Raw genomic sequence first — 25,944 nt, 5'->3', positions numbered from 1 at the left:
ATGTTGCATGTGTCACTGAAACTCACTTCCTGCCCAATGATAAATTTAAAATAAGTGGCTATTCTATTTACAGACAGGACCGAGTGGCTCCTCATGCCTCTGGGGTGGGTGTCGCAATTTTTGATCAAAAGAAACATAAAACACCACGAATTTCTTGCTCCCAGTTACAAAGTTTTAGAAGCTGTTTCCATAAAAAATAATTTTACAAAATGGACTCAACTTTTTCATTAGTATCAGCATACTTACCTCCTAACAAACGTTTTGTTGATGAGGATTTTAATAGGATTCTCTATAATAAATAGTCCTACTATTTTAATGGGAGATCTAAACAGTAAAAACACTTTATGGGGATGTCGCACTAATAACCCAAAGGGTAATAAATTGAATGACTACTTGATGCGTACAACTATTAATATATCTGCTCCTGTAGAACCAACATTTTATCCGTGGCAGAGAAACCAGCAACCTGGACATATTAGATATTGTTTTGTTTAATAATTTCAATGAACCGATAGTACAGCAAACCTTATGCGAGTTAACGTCTGACCACTTACCAGTAATTGTAACTTTTTTCAATTAAACCCGATTTTACCAATCCTCCATTGAAAACTAATAAATGGTAAAGTTGACTGGGCTGTATTTCATAACGAATTAGAAACTAATATTATCTTGCCGAATTGTTTACAGTCTTTCGAAGATATTGACAACTGTGTATACTACAATTCACTGAGCTGATTAAAAATTCGGTTAAAAAAGCAGAGTCGCAAAACAATCACAAACCATGTTTTGTCCTAATCGCCCTCCGCAAAGAATTCTTAATTTAATTAAAGAAAAACATGTTTTTAGGAGACGGTGGCAGAGACACAGGCATCCAGAAGATCGCATGCAGCTTAACAGGCTCATCAGGAAAATAAAATCAGAATTAGATATTTTCAAAATTAATTGACTATCAGAAATATTTGAGTGAAATAAACCCAGGCGATAGTTTCAATGTGGCTGGCAACCAAAAGAATTCTCAGAACGCCTTCTACGATCCCTCCCCTTCAACAAGGCCAGGAGACGTACCAGAGTGGACTCTGAAAAATGTGAGGTTTTTGCGAATTATTTTGAAAATGCTTTTTCCCCTAACCCTACTGTTAATTTGCAAACTGAAGATGAAGTCAACAGGTTTTTAAATAGCACAATCTTATCTGCTGAGCTTCCCACTCAGTATATCTCAACATCTGAAATTAGAAATGTTATCCAATACCTACCGTTGAGGAAAGCTCCTGGGTATGACTTGATAACAAACTTAATATTAAAGGAACTCCCGCCAACAGCCCATCAGCTATTAAAAACTTTATTTAATGCATGCCTACACGTTGGTTACTTTCCTAAATCCTGGAAACATGCTGAAGTTATTGTTATCCACAAGCCGGTAAGCCTGTTAGAAATCCCTCTAGTTTACAGACCCATCAGCCTACTACCCACTCTGGCAAAAAGTATTTGAAAAGCTAATACAGAAGAGACTATGCAGATTCATTGAAGATGCTCAATGTATTCCTCCCCACCAATTCGGTTTTAGGGCAAAACATTCTACTACGCAGCAACTTGCGAGGTTAACACAAACACATAGTGCAAGGGTTTGAAAATAAAAGACACTCTGCTGCTTTGTTTCTGGATGTTGCTCAGGCCTTTGACAAAGTATGGCACAAAGGCCTTCTGTATAAAGCTATTTCAAACTGGACTTCCAAATTACTTGCAAAACATCATCGAATCATTTTTAGAAAACCGGACTTTTTTCAGTAAAAATAAATTCTACTCATTCCACTGTTCGACAGATCCGGGCTGGTGTGCCACAAGGCTCAATTTTAGGACCTATCCTGTTTAATATGTTCATGCATGACCTACCCATTCCAGCTCATTCTACGCTTGCTCTTTTCGCTGATGACACTGCCTTGATTTCCCAACATCAAGACATTGACACAGCAGTTGACATGCTTCAGACTGATACAGACCTACTGTTGGATTGGTTCGTTTAATTGGAAAAATCGCACTTAACCCTCTAAAATGTGAAGCGAAAATATTTTCGCTAAGAAAATTCAATCCCTTAAGGAATATAGAAGAAATTCAAGGATAACATCATACCATGGAATGAAAATGACAGAAACTGTTAAATATTTGGGTGTCTTATTAGACTCTAAACTTACTTATAAACAGCACATAAATTCAAAATTAAATCAAGCAAACACAAGATTGGCACAAATGTACCCAATTTATCAATAGAAGTTCATCTCTTAAACTTAAATGCGCTCTTTTAATCTACCAAGGAATATTCAGACCCCTCTTAACTTATGCTTGTCCAGTTTGGGGTCCTTGCCTCCATAAATCAAAAATGAACAAACTTCAAGTATTCCAAAACAAAGTTTTTTGAGAATAGCAACAAATTCTCCATGGTTTGTTAGAAACCGACAGATTCATAATGAATTAGAAATTCCGACCATCTGTGACTACATCCGAAAACTAAGTGCTACATTTCTAGAAACTCTGGACCAATCAACAGGTGCTGTCCATTTTAACATTGGCCAAAGAACTGTCAACAGAAGACTGAAAGCACGTCTTGTTCAAGACATTTTATTATAATTTGAAACTTACATTGTTTGTCAAGTACTAATTTTATTGTTTATTTTCTGTTAACTGTATTATGTTATAGGGTGTCTCCATTGGAGCAAACCCACTAATGTTAATATTTCTATTGTTCTTCTGTTCTCTATGATTCAAAAACTTCTGTGTATAATTATTTACTTGTAGTAATTGAACCAGAAATAAAGCTTTTGAAAAAAAAAAAAAAAAGATTTAGCATAATAGTTGAGTTAATTAAACATACGGTTGTGTTGTCATAAAACAATGTATACACTGAACAGGTGATTATAACAGGCTTTTTAAAATGATAAGATTTGTTTTCTGTAATGCAACTTTACAGGCCAAGATTGGAATATCTGCAACTTTAGAGGCAGTGGGGCATAGCTCGGAGGGATTTTCGAAATACCAATAGGCCGAAATGTTAACCAGGAACCTGATGTCCATGTAATATTTTAGTATCATCGGTTGAATATTTTACGTGTGAAAGTTCAAAAATAAATTAACTTTCGTATTTATAACATTAGTAAGGATGATTACCTGTAATGGTTTGAAGGTGTTTTGTTGAAACCAAACATAGCACAACTAGTGAACTAAGTAAACATGTCGTATTAAGTGTTGTGAAACCATGATGTATAGTATTGATAAACTCCAACTTATTTTATAATATTATCGCATTTTATAATGAAGCTTCAATAGGTAAGCGTTAGCGAAGCCTATCACTTGAGAGGCTGTAAAAATGTAATATCTGCCTCTATCCGTCTGCCTGTCCACACGATGACTCGAGAACGAACTGAACTATACACTTGAAATTTTGCATGAAATATAATTTCTATATATGAAATACTGTGTTCGATAATGGTGCATTTCACTCCGTGGGATTTGACTGAGCGTTAGCGAATATCTTTCATTAGTCTTATGGGTAACCGTGATGGCAACGAGAAAATAGCTGAATAAATACAAACTGAATAAAATCATATAATATTTTAACACGTGATATTTTTATTCATAGAGTAAAAACAAAAAGTAACTGAGTGGAAAGCCAATGGTAAAAGTCGGTGACAAGATTTGATTTCAGCGTATTTTGTTGCAGTACCTTCGCTAGTTCACCGCAACTTTTATTATATGAAAACTGCAATTTCGAGAAATATTTCATCCTTAGACTTCAAATCTTTTATGAAACTTTATTTCTATATAGATAAGAATAAGTTCTATTGAGGTGCATGACCAACCATGCAATGTGGCTGAGCGTAATGTTTGTCTGTCTGTCTATTTGTACGCAGGACATCTCAAGAATAAATTGAACTTCAGAATGAATTTGAAATTTTTGTACAACCCTATGTGCTACGAGTTATTGCAATAAAATAAAAGTGCTTTCAAAATAATATATAATTGAAATATATTACTTACATCTACTTAGAAGAGAACCATATTGTTAAAGACACAATGTTTATAAAGACAATATTATAACTATGCCAGAAAATGAATTAAATCTTTAAGTATTGTTTACATTCATAATTGTTAAATACATGTATACATAAATGCATTAAAAAAAGAATTTGAATTTTAAGCAATTAATTATTTAAAATACACATTTTGTATAGTAAATACTTAATAGTACACAAATCATATTTATGATAATTTTAAGTCATACACAGAACAGCTTAAGGATCATGCTGATTTCGGGTTTAAAGAATTATTTGAGAATATTTTACTATAAAGTACATGTTTCAGTAATTATTATAAGTATTGTTAAGTAAATAAGTTAATTTATTCTGTGTGAATCATTTATCGGTTTTTAATCAGACTAATTCATTAATATTTCAAATATTATTTAGGGCATTAAATACTTGTAGTGTTACTTTTCTATTAAAGATCTCCAATAAAAATGAATACACTGTGAGTACATGATATTTCGAGAACAGACTGACGTATAGACTTTAAAATTTGCACGAAGCTTCATTTCTAAATAGGCAATATGAAGCTTGGTGGTACATCATGTTATTCCATGGGATTTGGCTGGGTGTTTATTTTTATATTGGCCTTATGAGTAATCACGATGGCAATTACAAAATTACTGAATAAATATATTTTTGAACAGAATACTTACAATTGTATAACATTTAAGCATGTCACGTTGTAACACGTGTAGCAATAGACTTGTAGTTTTACACGCAGCCTCAACAAAGCCTGTTACGCGACACGTTGTGTGGCGTACTCCTTCCTTGTTTGTTTTAAACCAACCAAAGCTAATAGGCATAATTATTGCTATTGACATGACAGGAAACTTATCATATATTGAATCATAAAAAGTGAATGGGTGTGCGATAATCGTTCAGGATCAAATAGTGGAACCATGCTTATTAATGGCAACTTGGACGGTGATCCACATCGAGCTTTATTACAAAATGAGACAATTCCAGCATCAACAGTTGATTTGGTCGATATTTCTAAAACATTCTTTAAGCAAGACGAAGCACCACTACGTTCCAAAGGTGCCCAACCGGGAAAATAAGTCCGGCAGTTTTCCCTGGGAAGTGGATCTGAAGATGAAGAGCCATATTGGCTTTCCTCTTGTTCCATAATTGCCTTAATTGTCACTAGTTAAATTTCTTTAGAAATACGTAAAGGCAAAGCTTATCACACTCAGTCATAAGATATGAATGTCCTCATTAATCAAATTCTATAAGAAGATTGTGGAATTTCTCGCACCTATATACAACACGTAGTGAGCAGCTTTCATAACCGCTTACCAAATTTCCAAGGAACCAAAATGGAATATTTCAGCATTTATGATAAATTCTACTAACTTTAATTATTAATAAATATTTAAATTGTATGCAGGAAATGTACGTTAGATTTGATATTAACTTAATCATTAGTTTGTTGTTAATCAAATGCCGCCATTTCAGATAATCGTCGGCTATTTCTCTCTCTCTCTGTTAGTTAATTGGTTTGTAATTAGAAATTAACGTCATACTTTCAATATGGGTATTTTTATCTCAGTTGATCGAGTCGTGTTTGTGCCTGTTTTATTCAACTATAATTGGGTTTAATTTGATGTGCATATAAAGATAACCTCTTATATAATTTTCTTCTAATTTCATGTGGGCTGTCTCTCTGAGAAGGCAGCGATCCACACAACGTGTGGAGTGTTAAAATAGGTTTTATCGCTCAACAAATATACTCTGAGGTTTTATGGCTCCATCTAGAACGGTTACTAAAGTTTATTTTATTCAAAAACGTCTTTATAATAGCCAGTTATTAATCAAGGTTAATACTGAGCAATATAAAGTGACTAATAAAGAACTCTTATTAACCAACGAATATTTATTTTATTAATAACAATATATTTTCAACGTAGTATTATAGAGTGTTGTCATCTCAAGAAAGATAAATCCGTGTAACGCGTTTGAAACATCCACACAGATAATATGGCAAATACATTGTTTTTAAAATATTTTAGTCAAGTTCTTGCCACTTTGTATTATAGTATAGCCATGAAAGAAAATATTGGAATGGAGCCAAAGTGGTACTTCTGTTTGATTGTAAAGGCCACAGAAATAGTTTCCTTCCCCGTTGTAATATACGAGCCAAATGTTGCCAACATAATACCATTTATTTAGTTTGCTTATACGATTCTCTATATTTAACTTGTGACCAATGAATGAAGTAGTTCTCAACTGACCTATTTACGGTTTGAGTAAATTTGATCAAAGTGCAGAAGTTTTATTTTTGAATGTTCTTATCTCTTTTTGTACACTTGTTAAGCGGGATCGATGTTCTTTCTTGGAGGGATATACGGCTTTAAAAATAATGATGAAATCATGAACCACCTACCTTTGGATTTTTCACTAAAAACGTACAAAGTATATTTGAGTGAAAAAACCAAATCGATCTCAATGTCTAAATAGTATATTTTATAGCTAGTACCGAAAGTTTTATTTTCCGGTACGCGTTAGTGTGTCCTTACGAGGTGAGAACGATGTGCGCATATTCTTTTCATTGTTAGCTATGTACATTTCTTGCTGTTTCATTTATTCTTTGGGATCTGAAGAGTTCTTCATATGGCCTGGTTAACCCAAATATGATGACTACCACGTAATTAAATTATTTTTCTTCAGGTATGAGCGCTGTTGGATAGACTATAAAGAGCTTTAGTCAATGTACCTAGTATTATTAACTGATAGTATTTCACTCCTAAAGTCAAATTATTAGCTGAGCTGATTAATAGAATGAATGATTATTGAAGTGTTTATAGTTAATGAAACTGCTGGTAGCTTGATTTATTCAGTTTGCTATAACTATACCAAATTTTGTGTAACTTATAGTACACTTCGTGTTTGTATTACATAAATTATTTGTCGCAGTTTTATCTATCTGACAATTTTATTCTATGTGTTGATAAAGGGAAGTGAAGTTGAAAATGACTAACCATTTGTAGCAAAATGTCTGTGAACAAAAATAAACAGAATTTATTAATTTGTAAATACAACAAAATATAATATTCATGAATCTTGAATGGCACCACGTTGACAAATAGCGGAAACTAGGGCCAAACGTTTCCGGTGAGCGGGGAAGATACAACAACGTGAGAGCGCGTCGTAATACAACTTTGGAATATACTTTTAACACGGTCTTCCTTCTGTATAAGTTTTATCCTTTACCGTATGGTTTATACTGATAAGTGTATGACAAGAGTTAAACCACATTATTCTAGTGGTACATATGGTATCTATGTGACACTATATGGTATCTTGTGTTAACAGGTTTTAATAATAATGATAGTAAGAACATCTCATTTCGGTTATTTCAAGTACACATTTTAGCTTAATAAAATGACAAATTTCGATATATCGTAAAGAAATTTATGTTTTTTTTTATTTTATCAAAATTGTATTATGTTTTATTTAGTATTATGGAGTTTGCTTTATTTCTTTAATTTGAAAGTGTTCTTACAAATGAGTTTTTTAGTATGTATTCTAAAGGTCACAAAAATCCAATGGAAGCGTTTTGCTTAGAGTACTGAAATTGGGATTCTGCGGTCTCAGAACTCTATTGAACAATCCAAGTAATCACTTATTTTATAACTAAAGGAATGTTTTAAAATAATTACATTGGTGTAATAGATAACCGAGATGACAAAGAGAAAATGCGAAATAAACAATTTATTAGACAGAGTATAATGTAAAAGGAAATCTTATGACTTATTTAAAATTATAGTAATTCAAACATTATAAAAAGTAAAATAATATTAATAATAAGTCACTTTAATAACAACACTTTATGGAGAAACTTTTTGTGTTTAGTTGGTTTCATAAAAAGTTAGGACATTTGTGTTTAATATTAAATTCGTTCACACCATTTTATTTTTAGTAATGCTGGGGGGGGGGGGGGGTGGGGGGGGGGGGGGGTGGGGGGGGGGGGGGGTGGGGGGGGGGGGGGGTGGGGGGGGGGGGGGGTGGGGGGGGGGGGGGGTGGGGAAAAACCAAGCATAGTTAGATTTTATTAGTTTTATAATAAAAAATATACATTACAAATTAAAAATAACTCCGTAACATGATTTTATATTTCGTAAATGAAAAGTTTACAGTAACGTTGTTTAGAAAGTACGATCCAGTTATGAAACTGTATATAAATTATAGTTTGGAAATTATAAGTAACATCTAAGCTCCCTAGTGCACATCAAACTGGAACATTGTCACCCCTATTGAGTTCTTAAAATGTTTAGGTCTTGCTTTGGAAAGCATTATTAAATCAACAGATGTTAAACCTACACATCTTTGTTTCGAAGCTTTGTGAACAGAAAACATAAATGTTAGTCATGACAACTGACCGTATAAACCTAAGAACTAATATTGGAAGTTGCTTTCCCAACTTTTGGTCCCTTAACCCAAGATCCTATTTACAAAAAGTAACGTTTCCCCTTACCCCTCAACAAAGTGTAATTATAAAAAACTAAAACCAAAAAAACGTGCACAGTAAAAACGTATTTGTCCATAAAAGCAGTAAAAAAATGTAAAAATGTACAATTCGGTTCGTGATTTTACAATATTTACATAAAAATACAATTATTACAGTTTAAAACATCAGTAGATGTCATGGAAGGGGAGTCCGTAGTGATTGTACGGACTAGCGACATGTCCGTAGAGACCAGGGCCGTAGCTGTCCAGGGTATTCGGCGGGTATCCGACACCTGTATCCAGGTAGCTGATCTCGCCGTACGCTAGGGGATGGGGCTCCTCTACCAGAGGCCCATACGGTACTGCCGGCACTGGAATATCTGTAATACAGTATAGTTACTTTTTTTACCAAGTGTACCATATGACAATACAAGAAACCTAAGGTTCTAAGTTAACAGTGAGAGGCACTGTTGGTTAACTGAGGGTAATTAACAGATTTTTTTTCTGGATGAAGTACTTCTTCCGAGATATTATATTTCTACGGTCTGCAGTCTTTCATGCAGTTCCCTTTCCGTAATCCCATGCTGCCTTTACCACCTTTACAGTCCTAATTGCAACAAAATCGTACCTTTTGTAATCCCGAAAGTTGATGTCGCTTAAAATTAATGTTACACGTTTAATTTTGAAAACTAAATAATTCTTTAACAATATTCATGACGCATATGCTGCGTAGTGAAACAGATACTGGAAACGGTAGCCCAGTCATCATGATTTACCATCATTTAAGACAGACATCCGTCACCTTCCGAGCAACGACGGAACTCACACTATGTCAATGTCTGAAATAAACCTACCAGGGAGATGGGCCGGGGCCAGAGCCGGGGCCAGGGCCGGAGCTGCTACAGTGTAGACAGGGGCCACAGGCTCCGGTTTGGCGGCGACCACGGCTGGGGGGTGGACACCCGGAGATTTGCTGACCACGGCGTTAAACCCGTTGACAGGATCTGCCGTGTAGTCCACCGTGCGCACGGACCCGTCCGGCTCCACCAGACTGTACTGGCCCTTGACCACGTCACCCTCCCGTGTCTCGTGCTGCTGCTTCACATCCCCCGTGGCCGGGTCGTGCACCCCGTACTTGAAGGAGTAGTGGGCTGGACTCTGTAAATAGCGTGTGAACTGTAGCTAACTAATTAATATTTGGAAAGTTACTCCTATTCAAGCTGAGCCCCATCTTGCTCATTGTCAACAATGTAAGTTTGTAGGTTAATTAATTCTGTAAGTACACGATTCAGTTTGGCAATTATGAGGTTAAAGACCGACCTGGCAAATCACGATTTTGACGTTATCACGTATTCTGCTCATCCTCCTGAACATAAAATATGGTTTTTAGGGGTGGAAATAACAAATAACATGGTTTTAGGGGGTATATTCATAAATAGTTAAGTTTTTAATGTCTTAATCTGCTGTTTGTGTCCTGTGTCTGGATAACTGTAAATATTATGTGTGGCTGAAACTGATAGCGGATCTGTTATCTGAGCGCTCGGAGTCAGAAGTCAGTGACTTACAAGATATCGTGTACTCTAGGTTGAATCGAGTGAGTGCGTGACAATCATGGATCAACCATAAACTAGTTCGACCAATCGTAGTGAATTGGTGTGTCGGAGTGTTTTGTCGGGCATGTTAAGAGTTTACGTTTCGACCGAAACGACATAATTTCCTTTTTAATAGAGCATGGAGTTTTTAATAATGAGTGTATTTGTTCGTCGTGCGGTCACGTATTGTTTTTTTAACCGGGAGACTTTGTTCTTTCGATGCGACAGAAAAATTCGTAAAAGTAGTAAACAAGGTTTAAATGTTGTAATTTTTAAAAATTGGCCCAGGCAGGTTCCTTTTTGAAAGAATGCGCTTAGACATAGAGACATATTTTGGTTTGGTGACCACGTAGTTGCATTTGAAGCCACCGAGACAACGTTATATTTCTTTGGAGTTTGGCTTTCTGCACATTCTGTGGAACACACTAATGGTAAGTGTTCTCTATTATTGTCCATTTATATATTTTATATTAGGGGTTTTTCATAATTTATTAAGTTTTTTTACACTTTATATAATTGTCTTAGCATTAAATTTCAATTTATATTTCTGATCAGCCCCTCTAGAATTTGATATTTTACTGATAGGTACTATCTCGAGGGATGTTTTTCTTTCGTTGACATCAGCACGGGCTGCGTCAGCACCTCGTCTCAACCCGATAGCAACTAATTAATTTGTAGCTCGAAATAAAGAAAAAGAATTGTTCATTTGGGTCAAAAGTCTGCTCATTTCAGTATTATTTTTCATTTACTTTTCCAAAGATGGCGTCGCATCCGATGACGTCATCACGGGGTTGAATCACGGTCACAAAAGGTCACGTGACGCCCGACGCGGATGTACAACATGGAAATATTGGTCCGCGCGTTATCAGTTATTTCTTATTTCCACCCCGTATAACCTTATATTGTTTTGTTTTGTAGAACGTTCCAATAAGTTAATAACGCAAAACTCGCATTTTGCCGCTCCAGCCGTTACTTTCACAATTACCCAAACATTATTACTGTTATTAATATTGGATAATCGAGTAGTAAATGTGCCCATATAGGCATAAAACTCAACAGGATACTTAGGTAATATTATTTATGGCTATTAATATAACCAGAACCAGCCACTCACATAATAATCAACAACGTGTTTAGGAGCAGTGTAACCTGAGGGCTTGGAGAATGTAGGTACTGCTAGAGTGATACAGCTCAAAAATGCCTGGAACAATAGAGAACGATTCTTTTTCACATAGAATTAACGTGTTTGGGAGCAGTATAACCTGAGGGCTTGGAGAATGTAGGTACCGCTAGAGTGATACAGCTCAGAAATGCCTGGAACAATAGAGAACGATTCTTTTTCACATAGAATTAACGTGTTTGGGAGCAGTATAACCTGAGGGCTTGGAGAATGTAGGTACCGCTAGAGTGATACAGCTCAAAAATGCCTGGAACAATAGAGAACGATTCTTTTTCACATAGAATTAACGTGTTTGGGAGCAGTATAACCTGAGGGCTTGGAGAATGTAGGTACCGCTAGAGTGATACAGCTCAGAAATGCCTGGAACAATAGAGAACGATTCTTTTTCACATAGAATTAACGTGTTTGGGAGCAGTATAACCTGAGGGCTTGGAGAATGTAGGTACCGCTAGAGTGATACAGCTCAGAAATGCCTGGAACAATAGAGAACGATTCTTTTTCACATAGAATTAACGTGTTTGGGAGCAGTATAACCTGAGGGCTTGGAGAATGTAGGTACCGCTAGAGTGATACAGCTCAGAAATGCCTGGAACAATAGAGAACGATTCTTTTTCACACAGAATTAACGTGTTTGGGAGCAGTATAACCTGAGGGCTTGGAGAATGTAGGTACCGCTAGAGTGATACAGCTCAGAAATGCCTGGAACAATATAGAACGATTCGTTTTCACATAGAATTATCGTGTTTGGGAGCAGTATAACCTGAGGGCTTGGAGAATGTAGGTACCGCTAGAGTGATACAACTCAGAAATGCCTGGAACAATAGAGAACGATTCGTTTTCACATAGAATTATCGTGTATGGGAGTATTATAACCTGAGGGCCTTGGAGAATGTAGGTACCGCTAGAGTGATACAGCTCAGAAATGCCTGGAACAATAGAGAACGATTCTTTTTCACGTAGAATTAACGTGTTTGGGAGCAGTATAACCTGAGGGCTTGGAGAATGTAGGTACCGCTAGAGTGATACAGCTCAGAAATGCCTGGAACAATAGAGAACGATTCTTTTTCACATAGAATTAACGTGTTTGGGAGCAGTATAACCTGAGGGCTTGGAGGAGGTTCATACCGCTAGAGCACAGTAGGATCTTTATAACATAGAAATATCGTATTAAAAGTATTGTTATACACAAAATACTTCTTGGTTAGGACTTTGCTTTGCTCGATTACTGTCAGCCTTTATTACAATATTATTGATATGGTAAATTTTGATTTTGAAACAAAATAAACACAAAAGGCAAGAAATTAAATATGAAAGACTAAGCCGCAAAAGTAAAATGTTACTTGATTAAGAAAGTTTCCCGTGGCTTCGCACGCAATTTCCTGCTTAATAATATGACGTCTATAGCATATACTTTTTAAATTGTATACATAAAGCTGTAGAGATAAAGAAATGGCGACTGAAAAATATTCCAATCTCCTGAGCCGTAACTGAATAGTTGGACTTTTAAGTTTGTAGAGCTGTAGTTTGGGACCCAGAATTGTCAGAGGGAAACAAATGTTATAAATAGCCTACCAACCAAATAATAAATCGAATTTCTCTGCGTTCCATGTGTTTAATTGGGTAGCTCCAACGATTTCAGTAATACTAAAACTATTTTAAACCAATGTGGAGTAATCAAATGTTCTTAGCTTTCCTTGCTTGATTAATCCTGCTTCATTCCCGTAAAGCGGTTAAGTAATTCTAGAGGATGTTAAATTCCCTCTGATGAGTCTAAGTAGATAGGAGAGATTGAGAAAATACCTTTCCTATTCGCATTTCATACTATATAAAAGTGTATTCTGAAATTTTGAATATCATTGAATCGCGAGGTGTGTCGTGACTCTAGCCGGGATGTCTTGGTGGGGAATATAAGCCTAAGTGAATTTAAGAGACTCACTTTTTTTACAAGTTGTACGGAGGTAAAATCAAATCATTTAATGCATTCATAGTACTAGAGTAATTAAACATTTCCATCAAACCAAATTTTACAAAAGTTATTCCTATGTGCATGTAAGACACTCGTAATTGGGTTCACTAAACTTAATTGAAAGAGTTGATTTGATTTGTTGTTTCATTTTACGTACTGATTAAAGTATCTATTTGCATATACTATAATGTTTGTAAACGATAATATTAAGTTATTTACTATACTTTCTCTGATGTATGTTGAATGTAAAAAATAATAGGATTGGGAGAGAAACTATAGTGGAACTTTTGGGGTCACTCAAATTAAAAATACTGGTAAACATTGCTCGATTTTGAGCAACGAGTACCCTAATTATTGCTGTGGGTAAAATGGTAACCCATATGTCATAACTGGTGTCATAAGCTCGTTATTGGGTAGTAAAACACGTATGATAATCAGCAATATTTTAAGTGGTGTCCAAATTGTAGAACTTACCCTACATAGATTTGATACACAATTGTTTCAGTTAAATATTAAAGTATACAATTTCTATTAATGAAAAACGCTTGTGTCAGTTGTTAGTTTGTTAAGAAGAAATAATTTGGTTCGTAACAGTCCAAAAAAACTAAGAAAACTCAATACAATAAATCAATAATTAAAGTTATTACCACATATTTTCTACTGTTGATACCGGACATAATAAAAAAGCTGAAATAATTCATTTAAACTTTAAATGACTTAAAATAGTAAAAAGTAAAATTTTTATAGCATTTACAAAATTTATATAATTCGCTTGGAATTAAAAAAAAAATGGAACTAATAACACATTAACTTAATTTTAATATTTATATTTTTATGAATAAATTAAACACTTTCAAGTAAAGAAATAGTCGAAATGAGGTGAATTGGACAAAATATCAGGTAACTGTAAGAAAAATTGAAGAAAAACTATAGTTCCTTCCAACTGCAATAATTTTTAGAAGTACTTTGATGTGTAACATGTGAATTCTTAGATAATTAATATAATATAAATTTGTCCCAAACCCCCTTGTTCCGACTATTTCTTCACTAAAAATGTCCACTTTATCTAGAAAAAAAATATAAATAGATAAAAAATATGTAAGTGTTTTATTAGTTCGATTTATTCATAAACTTTAAACTATTTTTCCTTTCCTTTATTCTGTTAGACTGATGTAAAATATTTAATATCGTGATGTCATTTAAAAGTTTAAGTTAGAGGCTTAACAAAATTTATAAAATACATATAAAATAACATAACAATGATTAATAAAGTTATTTATAAATAATATTTATAATAATAATAAGTTAGATGTATAGTGGTATTAAGCGTTTTTGCTCAAGCTCTACTCTCCTGAGTACTAAAATATGGTTACATTCGATATCCAAAGATAATATTATAAAGTTAATTTTGAATTTTACCATTGATAAAATTAACGTCTTTTAATTATCAGTTGAGTAATATTTAAGCAATAAAATAGTTATTTTTCATCTAGAATTGTGTAAGGGCAAACATTTTTATGGCAAAATGGTTAAATATAGAAACATAATAATTACAGAATATAGATACACTATATTACTGTGGTACACTAATTACATAACTGTTGGATCAGTCTAATGTTTAATGTATAACATGTAATACAAAATAATATTATTCAAGTATATACTGTATTGTAGTATGAAGTAATTAATTTTCCAATATACATATTTGTTTTTAAAATTGTTTGTTGAACTTTACAAAATTTCCTAATTTTGTTATTTTTATTCAAGTACATTGTGTTTTCCACCAAAACCATTGACTTCTGAGTCTCCATATAAGTAATATGCTGTTGTCTACACACAAAAACTAATAATAGCAATTATAATATGTAAAAAATGTATTTCTTGAAATCACAAGAGAATTGTTCCGAATACGTACAGTCGCTATGTATCACAACAAACGTTTAATACAATCACTATTTAGGAAAATAACTAAAAAGACTTTAAAAAGCCTTCAATAAATTGTTGAAACAGTTTTAGTTATAAAAATAAGTATCTTCACAAACTTTACTCTTATAAAAATAAAATTACTTTAGATTGCATGAAAGATCAATTTGATTACACAATCATGGTCAATGACTAAGCCTACCTCCAGATACATAATATTGTAAATAAACTATGCAAATACGTCGTCACGATCACTTGGATTACACTGTTACACAGACACCAGAGAACAACACTGGACCGAGAGACTAACCTTGAGGAGCACCATGACTACTGAGAGATGCAGCACTACTCCCGGTCATCCCATGCGTCCACCGCTTATATCCCATGACCTCCACTACGCACATAGTGCGCTCCGTACTTATGTCTTAAGTAAAACTAACTACGGCATAAAATATTAAATTTAATGTAAATATTGCTTTTGTATGTTATAACTTTTTTTTCCAGAGATCCGTGTAGGGTCTCCTTTACGTTAGAGAGGAATTTCGATCTGTTAATTTCTTTCTTTCACAGAACACATTTTAAAATATATCCAAATACAGCGAAATAAAAATAATGTAGTCATTGTAATAAAGCATGAAATTAAACTATTATCTTGTTTTTACAATACAGTTTTATTAAACAATACGTATTAAAACTTACCTCAACAGAAAGTTTTAATGGAGTAACTACGGTAATTTTATAAATTTTGGTTTATTGAAAATATTAAAAAAAATTAATGAAATATTAACTTTACAGCTATAACATATACATATATTTAAAAAATTATGTTTATTGGTATAGAACAATCCCGCCAATTCGTCATTAGATATACCAAAGTGGATTCAAACGTTATTCAATATTATACTAGTCAGGTATTATCTTGTAATGCATCAGTAGTCCCATTCTAAGCCCAAAACTTGTAGCCCTCTTTTGTTTGATTTTCCTATAATTTCAATTTTTTTCTTAACAGTTCCTTTGTGTGGTGAATATTAACACCATTAAAGTAATTTGCCGAGATTGCAATGCCTTATATTCATGGTGCAGTTCAGCTCTTGGGTTTACGGGAAGTGAGTAGATTAAAGATGAATGAATGGCCTTTATAAGCAACGGCTTCATCAAGGTTGCCTTTGGTTAGATATTTCCATTATCTAAAAACTCTTTCTTGAACAGCTGAAATTACATGGCTAGCTAACATCGGTATTTGCAAGTATGGTAAATCCCCATACACGTACACCTACCTATATTGACATTTCGAAAATTGCTTGAAAACTTTTTCAACATTCAACCTGCGTTTTCTATATCAAGGCAAAATATTGAAAACTATCTTTGATAGAAAGTCCTTATTACATTTGTCGGTCTGAAAAGGTTTTCTCCCTCCAGGTAAGCATATATTTAGTGTGTCAGGGCATACACCCTAAAAGAGAGTTGGCAAGAGGCAACCAACGAGAACTTCTGTAGAATAAAACACAAATAGTCAGATCCTGTGATCTTGAACATTTTCCAAGGATCTTACCTTTTTAGAATTGATTTTAATGTAGTTGATTGCACCGATCGCAATCATAAGCCTTCTCTGTAGATCACGCAATGGGCCCGAATTGTATTGCTCCATTTGCACGAACGAGAGTTTGAGGCCTTTTTTCGACCCGTAATTGAACTGCAATCATAAGTACATAGTCAAGGAGGTTTTTTGTGAGTCCCACCTGTGTGCATAAATTCATTTCCCTGCCTCTAAGTAAAAAAGAAAAAAAAATTCTTACCAGTCATTGTAATTAAGACTCATAAAATAACCTAAAATATTAAACAGATATTGGCCTGTAACATCTCTTGATTTGTTTACAGAATAAAGGATCTTGAATAAAGTATCCATATTAAATGGGTCTTTGTTACTGTCAGTAACCTCGTCCAACTGCAATGCATACTCCTTTTTTTATAGAAATAAAAACAGCTGATCACCAATGTTCTCTGCCATGTCACCTGTCTTAAGCTGATTGAACTGTTTGACAAGGGTACACTGTCGCTCAACCACGGCATCCCTGGCAAGAATTTGTGGCACTCCAGGGTGCCGCGGTGCACACTTTGAGAAGCACTGCCATGTTTAAGCTAAGTAAGCCCGATATGTACTGGAGCATGTGATAATCTGGTAAAGGTCTGGTGGATGATGGGTGCCCGTAAATAGAGCAGTGAGCCCATATGAGTTAAACTGATGGTATACTACTACATATCACCCATGTAAGCCCAATATGTGCTATTGTAACCCGCACGAAAGAAGTCATATGAAATTTGAGGCGGTGTTGCCATATTGCTGCTGACCATGTGTTCCCGCTGTGACGTAGCCTTGGTCACATCCTGCCTGCTTGATTGTCATATTGTCTGCAGAACAGATGAATTAAATGAATTGTACGTAAACTTGTTTACGGTAATAGCGGATGATTGTCTACCGTAACAGATATTGAAAATATTAATTTTCAATAAACGTACAACTAGCTTTTATAGACAAGTGAATGAGGGGGGATGTGTAGAGGGAGGATTCAGCCACCGTCGGGCTACTTTTGTGCGGCCTGCTCTGGAGCAAAGAATGCTCTTGTCACTCTGAAGGATACTGGGAGCATTTGAAACTGTGGTAAACAGATTACATACCTCTTAGTAGTAAAGATGACATTGTTGTTGGAACACATGGCCATTACATAGTGATATATCATCCATTTTGATATTGTATAAATATTGTGAAATACTAATTTCAGCAAAGATTGGATGTTCATGCGAGAAAAGTCGTAGATAATCAAAGGAAGGACAGTTGACGAAGTTGTAATTGACGACATTATACTTACATCTGATACACGGTTACAATAGAGAGACTAAACATTGTTTAATTTCCCCCATATCAGATCCAAGAACAATGGTCTATTTTCACTGTGGAAGTGTTGATAAATCTGTACAATTCCGTCGCTGACGAAGAAATTTCACTTGACAAGGTCTCCGGTTTTGGCGACACTCTTTCATGATGTAGGAAATAACTTTCTTAAGGTACACGCCACTTGTTGAAATCATAATAAAAGACTGTAACAATAATGTCTGAACATTGTCAGATTTCAGACGTTGCACTAAGCGAAGGTGAATCGGAGATTCACCTTTTAAGGTTAGGTGGACGTTCATCGGATAGAATCAACCCTTCCCACCATAGCTATGTTTTGTGAAGAAATCTCGATTGCTCCGAAGTGTTTTGGGATCGTGTCTAAACCATAGCAGAGCACTCAATTGTGTACCTGATGAAGCAGTCAATCTCTTTATCTCTCCTACACTGGACACCTCTTTATCTACATTACACTGGATAGCTGCTGGGTAAAGACATGCAGAGGTCCTTTCTAGTCTAAGTGTCTCTGATGTCGAATGAAGCAAACGTTTGTTTTGAACGTCTTCGTCGCCGACTTTTTTGTATTTCTGCAGACGGAAGTAGACTCCAGATTCCATGAGTCAAGCCTGTGATAGTATCAGATTTCAGACGCTGCTTTAATCGGAAGGTGAGATGGAGCTTAACTTAATATTCGCATGTGAAGGCTGTTAGACGATTGATCTAAAACAGTGTAGTTAAATACCATCGATCAGTTAAATAGTCTTATATTGCATTATTTTACAAGATTTATAAAGTCATAATTTGGTACTAGTAATTATTCGTATGAGTAAGCTTGGAAATATTATATTATATCTTTTCATGTTAAATTTAAATTTGAAATTCTACAATGTAAGTAAAAAATACCATGTACAATGAATAATATGTTTTATACCAGTAGCTGAAAGTAATTGCTGCTTGTAAAGAGTTCCACAATATATGTTATTTAGCTATATAAAATTAATGCTTGCATGAGTAGGAATATAAAAGAGATAAAACCAAACCCATAAATTGAAAAAAGAGTCTGCCTATTAACAAAGACCACACTATAAGTTAAGTTTAATATTCTAAATTCAAATAAACATTGGAATATGGATATGAATACTCAACATTTGATATACAAATATTAAATGTTGCAGTGTTGCAAAGAAATCGTCTTTCTCGAAATCTATACGCGAGCAAAGCTAATGAAACATGGCATGCATAAATATATTTTACAATAAAAAACATTTCCTGTGGCCCGAACGTTTGCTGTACTAATTTTGACACAAACAATGTTAGCTAAGCTACGTTATAAGTTTTTAAAACATTGACTATATGAACACTGATAAACCGTCAGGTATTTAGAAACACGCAATAATAAAAAGTTTACCAGTATATTATGTCAACGTCATGGTGGAATTTATGAGTTTGCCATTTCATTCCTCAATGTTGTATTTACAATAAATTTGCTCCCTTTCTCAATAACTGTTGCCATAAATCTCGTTACGTTATGTGAACACGAGTTATTTTTCAATAACCGGTTACCAGGTTAACGGATTCCGCGAGAGTGGACAGTAGCTATTAGCGGTGTTAACGGAATTGGTGGCGGGACAAAAGACTAATAATTGAGCTGTCAGAGGCTAATAGTCAGTATTGTCCGAGACAGTGAGGTGGTGGACGGCGGCAGTTGACATGCAGTCCAGGACCGCGAGCGTAACACATAACAATGCTGCGGTCAGCTTGTGCAACACCTTGTACAATCTTGCACAAACTTCAACCTAGTTAGGCATAGTACTTGCAGCGGAAGAACAATTTGTCGGATGTTGGGTTAGCGTGGTCGTGAAAGGAAAGCGTTGTCTTCTATCGATACAATAAAGTGTGTGTAAATTTGAAGATCATAGGTATATACGAAGCATATACGTATATACGTATTTAAAAATAAATGAACAGTGCTATTTTCATTTGCGTGGATAGAAAACAACAGTGGGCCTAACATAGATCCTTGCGGTACAATGTATCGCGAACTTCCACTAGAGTGTGCTATGGTTATGACACATACTGTTTCCTGCAATCCAAATAAGAAATGGAGCTTTAAGAATGTCGTCTATTAGACGAACAGAAAACATCGTATATTTGTTGAAATGTCCTATCGAAAGTTAGTTACGACTCAATATAACAGCTTGATTATAAGGATTAATTGAAACTAGAAAATTCGTGTAAATTCTTTACGAACCTTTTGGTTTGATAGTTGACGAACTTCCGGAGACAAGTTACAAGTGTGTTAACGACTAAGTGCAACATTTTATTACAAATTTTATTTGAAAATTTATCTTTTTCAATCTGGTATGAGTATATATTTGTCTAATCCAGGGAATTAATCTGAATGTGAAATTCTACGACTGCATTGTTCTCTAGGTTCGCTATAAATAAAATAGCCATGCACGTATACGCAGCGGTTAGTTTTTGTTTGAAGTATAACGTTTCATTCAGGTGAACACAAAGGTTCTTATTAACTATACGTATTAAAAAATAATAATACTTTGTGAATATTTACACTGTTTTGAAGTATTAGCTTTGCCCTGTATAAGCTTTGTTAAAAAAGGAATAGGCTACAGTTTGAGGTTGAGTTCCGATGACAATTATTTTCTTGTATTAATAAGTAGTAACATAGCATTTAAATTATGTATTTAATGATTATAGCCCTTTATCTTAATAAATAGTAAAAGATATTTGATATAAAATTAGCAAGTTGTTTTATTCATGGGTGCCTTGAGTTGTAGAAATGGGTCTTCAGTAGCTTGAGAAGTCTAAGATGACATAAATCTAGAGAGAAGATTGAAAGAAACAAACAGAGACAGTCACTGTAACAGTACCTAGTTAGCAAACATCCGGGAGTCATGGGAGATGACAATGGTGGGAAACAGTTGGCGGCCCTGACCCCCTGATCGTATCTGATCACTTTGGCAACGCAGGATGTGCTGACCAGGAGTACAGGAGGTCTCACAGTTTAGTCTGCTCACTGCTCAGTCTCACACGCCAACATCACAACAAATATGTCAAGAGTATATGTCAAATAATGACAGGACAAGTCTCATTATTTCAAGTTTCCTGTTCGAGATCTCATAAATCCGAACTGTCAAAATTGTTATGAGTAATTTTTTTGATTTTTGGGTTCGTAGACGTGGAGTGTTTGGGTAAAGTCTCACCCCTGTATGCATGTGAATGCATTCATTCAAGTAAAGGATAAAAACTTTAGATTTTACTTGTGGGCCGATTAATTATTTTTTCCTATATACAGAAGAAACTACATTGATGGTGCTGAAAATAGATTTTGAGATTTCTTTAGTATCTAGGAAGTATCTACTTCAGGTTCTCTGAATCGAAAAACTGTCTCCGTCGCTAAGTATTCTCTGCAACAGAGACTCATGGATGACCCAGTTTTCAATTGTATATGGAATTATGTGAAACTGTGAACATCTCCAGATAATTTTTTCATAATTCCTCAATCCAAGTTTTTTAATTCCAATCCTATATTTTTAGCATCAAACTTAAAGCCAGTTTCATGCCTAATAAAATAGTACAAAGTGACAAAAATGGTTCAAAAGCTGTGTGGGATTTAATCCCAGTTCTGGGTGAAGGTATAGATTCAACCATAGAACAAATTAGACTGGTGGTACAACTTTGTGGAAATTTGGTTTCCATTTCTAACTGTTGAATATATCCACGAAAAAATGTCAAGTTTCAAACTCTAAATTCAGAAAAATAAATTCGCTATGACTTAAAAAACATTGTTTTTTTGTAAAATAGTGAATTTTTTCCAACAAGTCTTCTTATGATTTTGATAAAATAAACATCCTGGAGCAATACTAATTGCTGAATATTATGTTTATCGTGGGACTACACCCCTGCTTCTTAGTGGAGTGAATAACAAACTTAAGTATTATATTTACAAGAGAAAATCAAAAACATCAAACATAAATGCGGGCTTTAAAGTGATTACAGACAAACTGCCAAAAATTTCCTGCGTCTCACTACATTAGTACTCACAGAGTTCAGCCAAAATATGGTATTTAGGTAATTCCTTCACATCATGTATCACAAAACGTATAAATCGAATAGAAATTATTAAATATAGTTTTTAAACCCAGTAGAATTCATGGATTTCTGTAATTCATGTTCTGGATGAAGAAGAGTGGCGTGTCAGCGCTGGGGGTGATTGTGTCATATGACAATACCGGAATAAAAAACCATTTTATTGCAAGTTCATCTGTCTAAAAAATTGTAAATGTTATGGCTGTTTGTGTCTAACCCAGTGATGTCAGTTTGAGAGTTTTCAGTTTTGTGTAGTTGTGAAGACTGTTCGTCGATGTTTTAGAATTTAGTGAAGGGGATAGGAAAAAATGCACCCACTCATAATTTTCACCTCTGTTACAAGCTCTTCCATCACTTTTTCTCAACATTTGTATTTTTCTCTTATTTATGTATTCGATTATTCATGTTGTTTTGTTAGCAATAAAGAGATCAACATAAATTTTTAAGTTGAAAAAGTACTTTAAACATTTATTTTATTTATTAAGCAGTACTGTTGACATATTAAATCAAAGTAACAGAAACGTTAACTAAATAATATCCAAGTAGTGTCAAATATGTAGCATGAAAAATTACCACTAGTTCGTGTTTTCTGTACTTAAGTGATAGTTTTCTACTATCATAACTTTTACAATTCACAGTGACTACTATTTTAGAATTTTTAACAATACAGCAATACGAACTTTATAGGTTTATAATTATTTTGTTATTAATACTACCAGAAATTAATCTGCAAATAGTACAAATGGTAGCCGTATAATCTGAGTAATAGGGTTACACTTCAAAGGGTTGTGGCTATGTGCTTTGACAAGAGGGCTTAATTAAGCTAGCTAATAGTGTAACGGGTTTACGGTAACCAATCCGAGCAGCTTCATGCAAGTTCCTCATACATATCCAAACAATGTTAATATCAGCGGTAACTTTGTCACAAGTTGAGTAATTTCTGTACTGAGTAGGGGTGGCTGCAAAGTCGAGTTATAGGTAGGGAGGATGGGAGAGGGGCGATGTGCATGCTTCAAAATTATGTGTATATCGATATGTATATTTGTAAAATTCAAATTCAAGTTGGGACCGTAGAAGGATGGTGAGAATTTATTTTTGTTTTTAAACCTATAAAGAGGCTCCATTAAAACCTCGGCAACATTTTCAAATATTGAGCTTTTCTCTTTCCTTGGTAATTGGTAGAGTCTGAACAATCTAGATCGCGTCTTTGTTTGTGCTTTTCCATATATTAGGATGAACACAGCAGTTGTTTCTGTTTTTCAATTAGGATCGATTAGTACAGTGCTACGACGCTCTTGATTCTACAACATTTGAATTAGCTTTCATCGAGTTTAGAGACTGATGCCTCGCCCACAGCGCGGCCTCTGGGTTGTGACCAATTAGGGAAGGGAAAAATTTGCGTTTTTTCCTTGGACCTGGACAGAAAATTGTCCACAATTCGTATTTGAAATGACTATATATATATATATATATATATATTCGTATATATATATATATATATATATATATATATATATATATATATGTATAGTTACAGGTTTGTAAATTATATTTGTAAAAAGCGACACATTTAACACATTAATTGAGATGGACGCATTCTCGACTACCCTGACTGTCCTATATGACTCATGTACATAATGAATGTGTTATATGAGTTATTATTTAAGATGGTGTTATGTTAAATACATAACATAAAATAATAATAAATACATAAAGCATGAAACTTTACTTTTATATATAAATATTAATATTAATTCATTATTTCAGCTGTTGCTCTGTGATATTGATTGTAAGACCTCCCAACAATACTTTAAATCCTCGTAGTATGATATAATAAATTGTTTTAATTAATTCTTTCTGTCCTCAAAAAGTATCTTGAATGGCAACGGCTGAAATGCATTAAGACATTAATCCAACCGAAACACCTAAATCAAAATCTTAATAAAGGTTTTTAATCACTAAATGACATAATAGAATTAAAGGAAGCGGCACTCCGTGGCGATTTAGATGCTCTTTCCGGAATGTAGTTAAGAGTTAAATATGAAACACTCGGGTTATGAGAATAATAAACAAGCTGAATAAGAGCTCACCCTGAATAAACAAATCTAATATCTGTCTTGATTAAATATTCTATTAATACTATTCAGTCCTCACCATTGTTCTTTTCTTTGTCCTTAATCCCAGTTTATGTTCAAGTGATCCCTTCCTGTTGTAAAAACAGCCAATGTGTAAATTTATATTACATAAATATTAATCTATCACCCTATCCCGTTCCTAATCTTATAAATAATGTAATTTTATAAACATACGCATTAAAAATACATTAGTTCAATTGTAGGGCCTAATTATTACAGGGACCTTCGTGCGAGAAAACCTCAATTGGTCTAATTACGCATGATTCGCTGTGTTTATGTGAAGAGGGTGCAACATAGTTTACAGTTATATTTACATATATTTAATTTCAATTAACCAATAGTAACGTAATAACTTGAAGATAGTCGGTATGCTGTTTAATTTGTGTTGAGATCATTAGGACAAATTAAACTTAAGTGCACTGAAAATTGTTTATATTCAAATGTACACTTCTTTATATCACCAGTTAAGCCACACGTATCACTGGATACTTTCTTTTGTGGCCACAATACATATTCAGTGATTCATGTAGCTTTACCGATGATAGAAAGATCCTCGGAAGACTGATATATGTGATATATCTCAAGAACATATAGCATTCCATTTGAATTGGGGTTGCGTATAAAACTCATATTACATGACGAGGAATTGCGTATGAAGCCGCGGGCAACAAATAATGTTCAGGAATTCGTTACAATCTCGTCAACGCATCTCAGATGGGAGGAGTATAATATAACACATTAAACGTTCTATCTACAGCATTTTTTTAATTTTAAAGACAAGGGAACACAGAAAATGGAGTATGTTGTGTGTTGATCAATATAATGAGAAATAGTTATCTATCATTTTAAGAAAGAATTACCATTTTTTACCTGACTAATATTATAGTGGTACCATAAATTTGTATAACTTGAAGGAATATTGATTTATACGCTAACTAAATGAGCTGTGCTGAATCCATAAAAAAGAAATAACGCATCAAATGCCTGCAAATTTTAAAGATAAATACCAATCTATCTAATAATTTGGCTTACAGTGTTTCAGCCATTATTAAATGAATACTGTAGCATTAAAAAAAGAAATTTTTTACGGTTTTACAAAAATATTTCAATCGTAAAATTATGAAAGAATAGTAAAGGATAGTCCAAGGTAGCATTAATTATATTGAGATCCGAACTGCTCAAAACATTTTAATGGTTTCACATATTTTACAAAAATTTTGCATTTTATAAGTACGTGCGTAAAAGTAATGTAATCTCAAACAGAATGTTTGACAATACTCATACACTGTTTAAAAATGTGTTAGTAAGAAAATCGGTACTAGTTTTATTGAAGCGTTTAAATTGTTTACCTTCTTCGTTAAAACTATTTTACTCCTTTAAGTACTTTAAGGCTTTTATCAAATTTTTACTGTATGAGACGAACTGTTTATTCAGTTCAAAAATTTTTAAATTAAGCTTCCAACCTAATATTTAAATAATGTTTTTAATTGAAAATAACGTTAAGCTTATGAAATTAAAATGTATTAAATCCCTAATGAAGTTTCAGTTCGTTTTGACAGATCATTTGAGCCATTAATTTTATCAGTGAAGAAATTAAAAATTCAAATTGTCGTAGTGTTTAAATAT

General features: G+C 34.0%; 1 protein-coding gene across 1 annotated transcript; it reads right to left on the bottom strand.

Annotated features, from left to right (window-relative positions):
- Positions 1 to 8,105: 8,105 nt before the first annotated feature.
- Positions 8,106 to 15,587, bottom strand: LOC124358439 (cuticle protein 8-like). The gene is made up of 5 exons (XM_046810736.1): positions 15,494 to 15,587; positions 12,168 to 12,220; positions 11,229 to 11,315; positions 9,377 to 9,680; positions 8,106 to 8,902 (listed from the first exon to the last, which is right to left on the bottom strand). The coding sequence occupies exons 1-5, from the start codon at positions 15,585 to 15,587 to the stop codon at positions 8,709 to 8,711; spliced, it is 732 nt and encodes a 243-aa protein (XP_046666692.1). The 3' UTR covers positions 8,106 to 8,708.
- Positions 15,588 to 25,944: the final 10,357 nt, after the last annotated feature.

The sequence above is a fragment of the Homalodisca vitripennis genome, chromosome 3 (assembly GCF_021130785.1).
Source record: "Homalodisca vitripennis isolate AUS2020 chromosome 3, UT_GWSS_2.1, whole genome shotgun sequence".
NCBI classification, from domain to species: Eukaryota; Metazoa; Arthropoda; class Insecta; order Hemiptera; family Cicadellidae; genus Homalodisca; species Homalodisca vitripennis.
This window is presented reverse-complemented; position numbering and strand designations above follow the sequence as displayed.

Excerpts from the sequence above, each read along its gene's own strand:
- LOC124358439 (XM_046810736.1), bottom strand. The coding sequence starts at position 15,587 with ATGTGCGTAGTGGAGGTCATGGGATATAAGCGGTGGACGCATGGGATG. Across the intron at positions 11,316-12,167 it reads ACATTCTCCAAGGCCCTCAG|GCATTTTTGAGCTGTATCAC; the intron begins GTTATAATACTC and ends CTATTGTTCCAG. Across the intron at positions 9,681-11,228 it reads AACACGTTGTTGATTATTAT|AGTCCAGCCCACTACTCCTT; the intron begins GTGAGTGGCTGG and ends CGCTATTTACAG.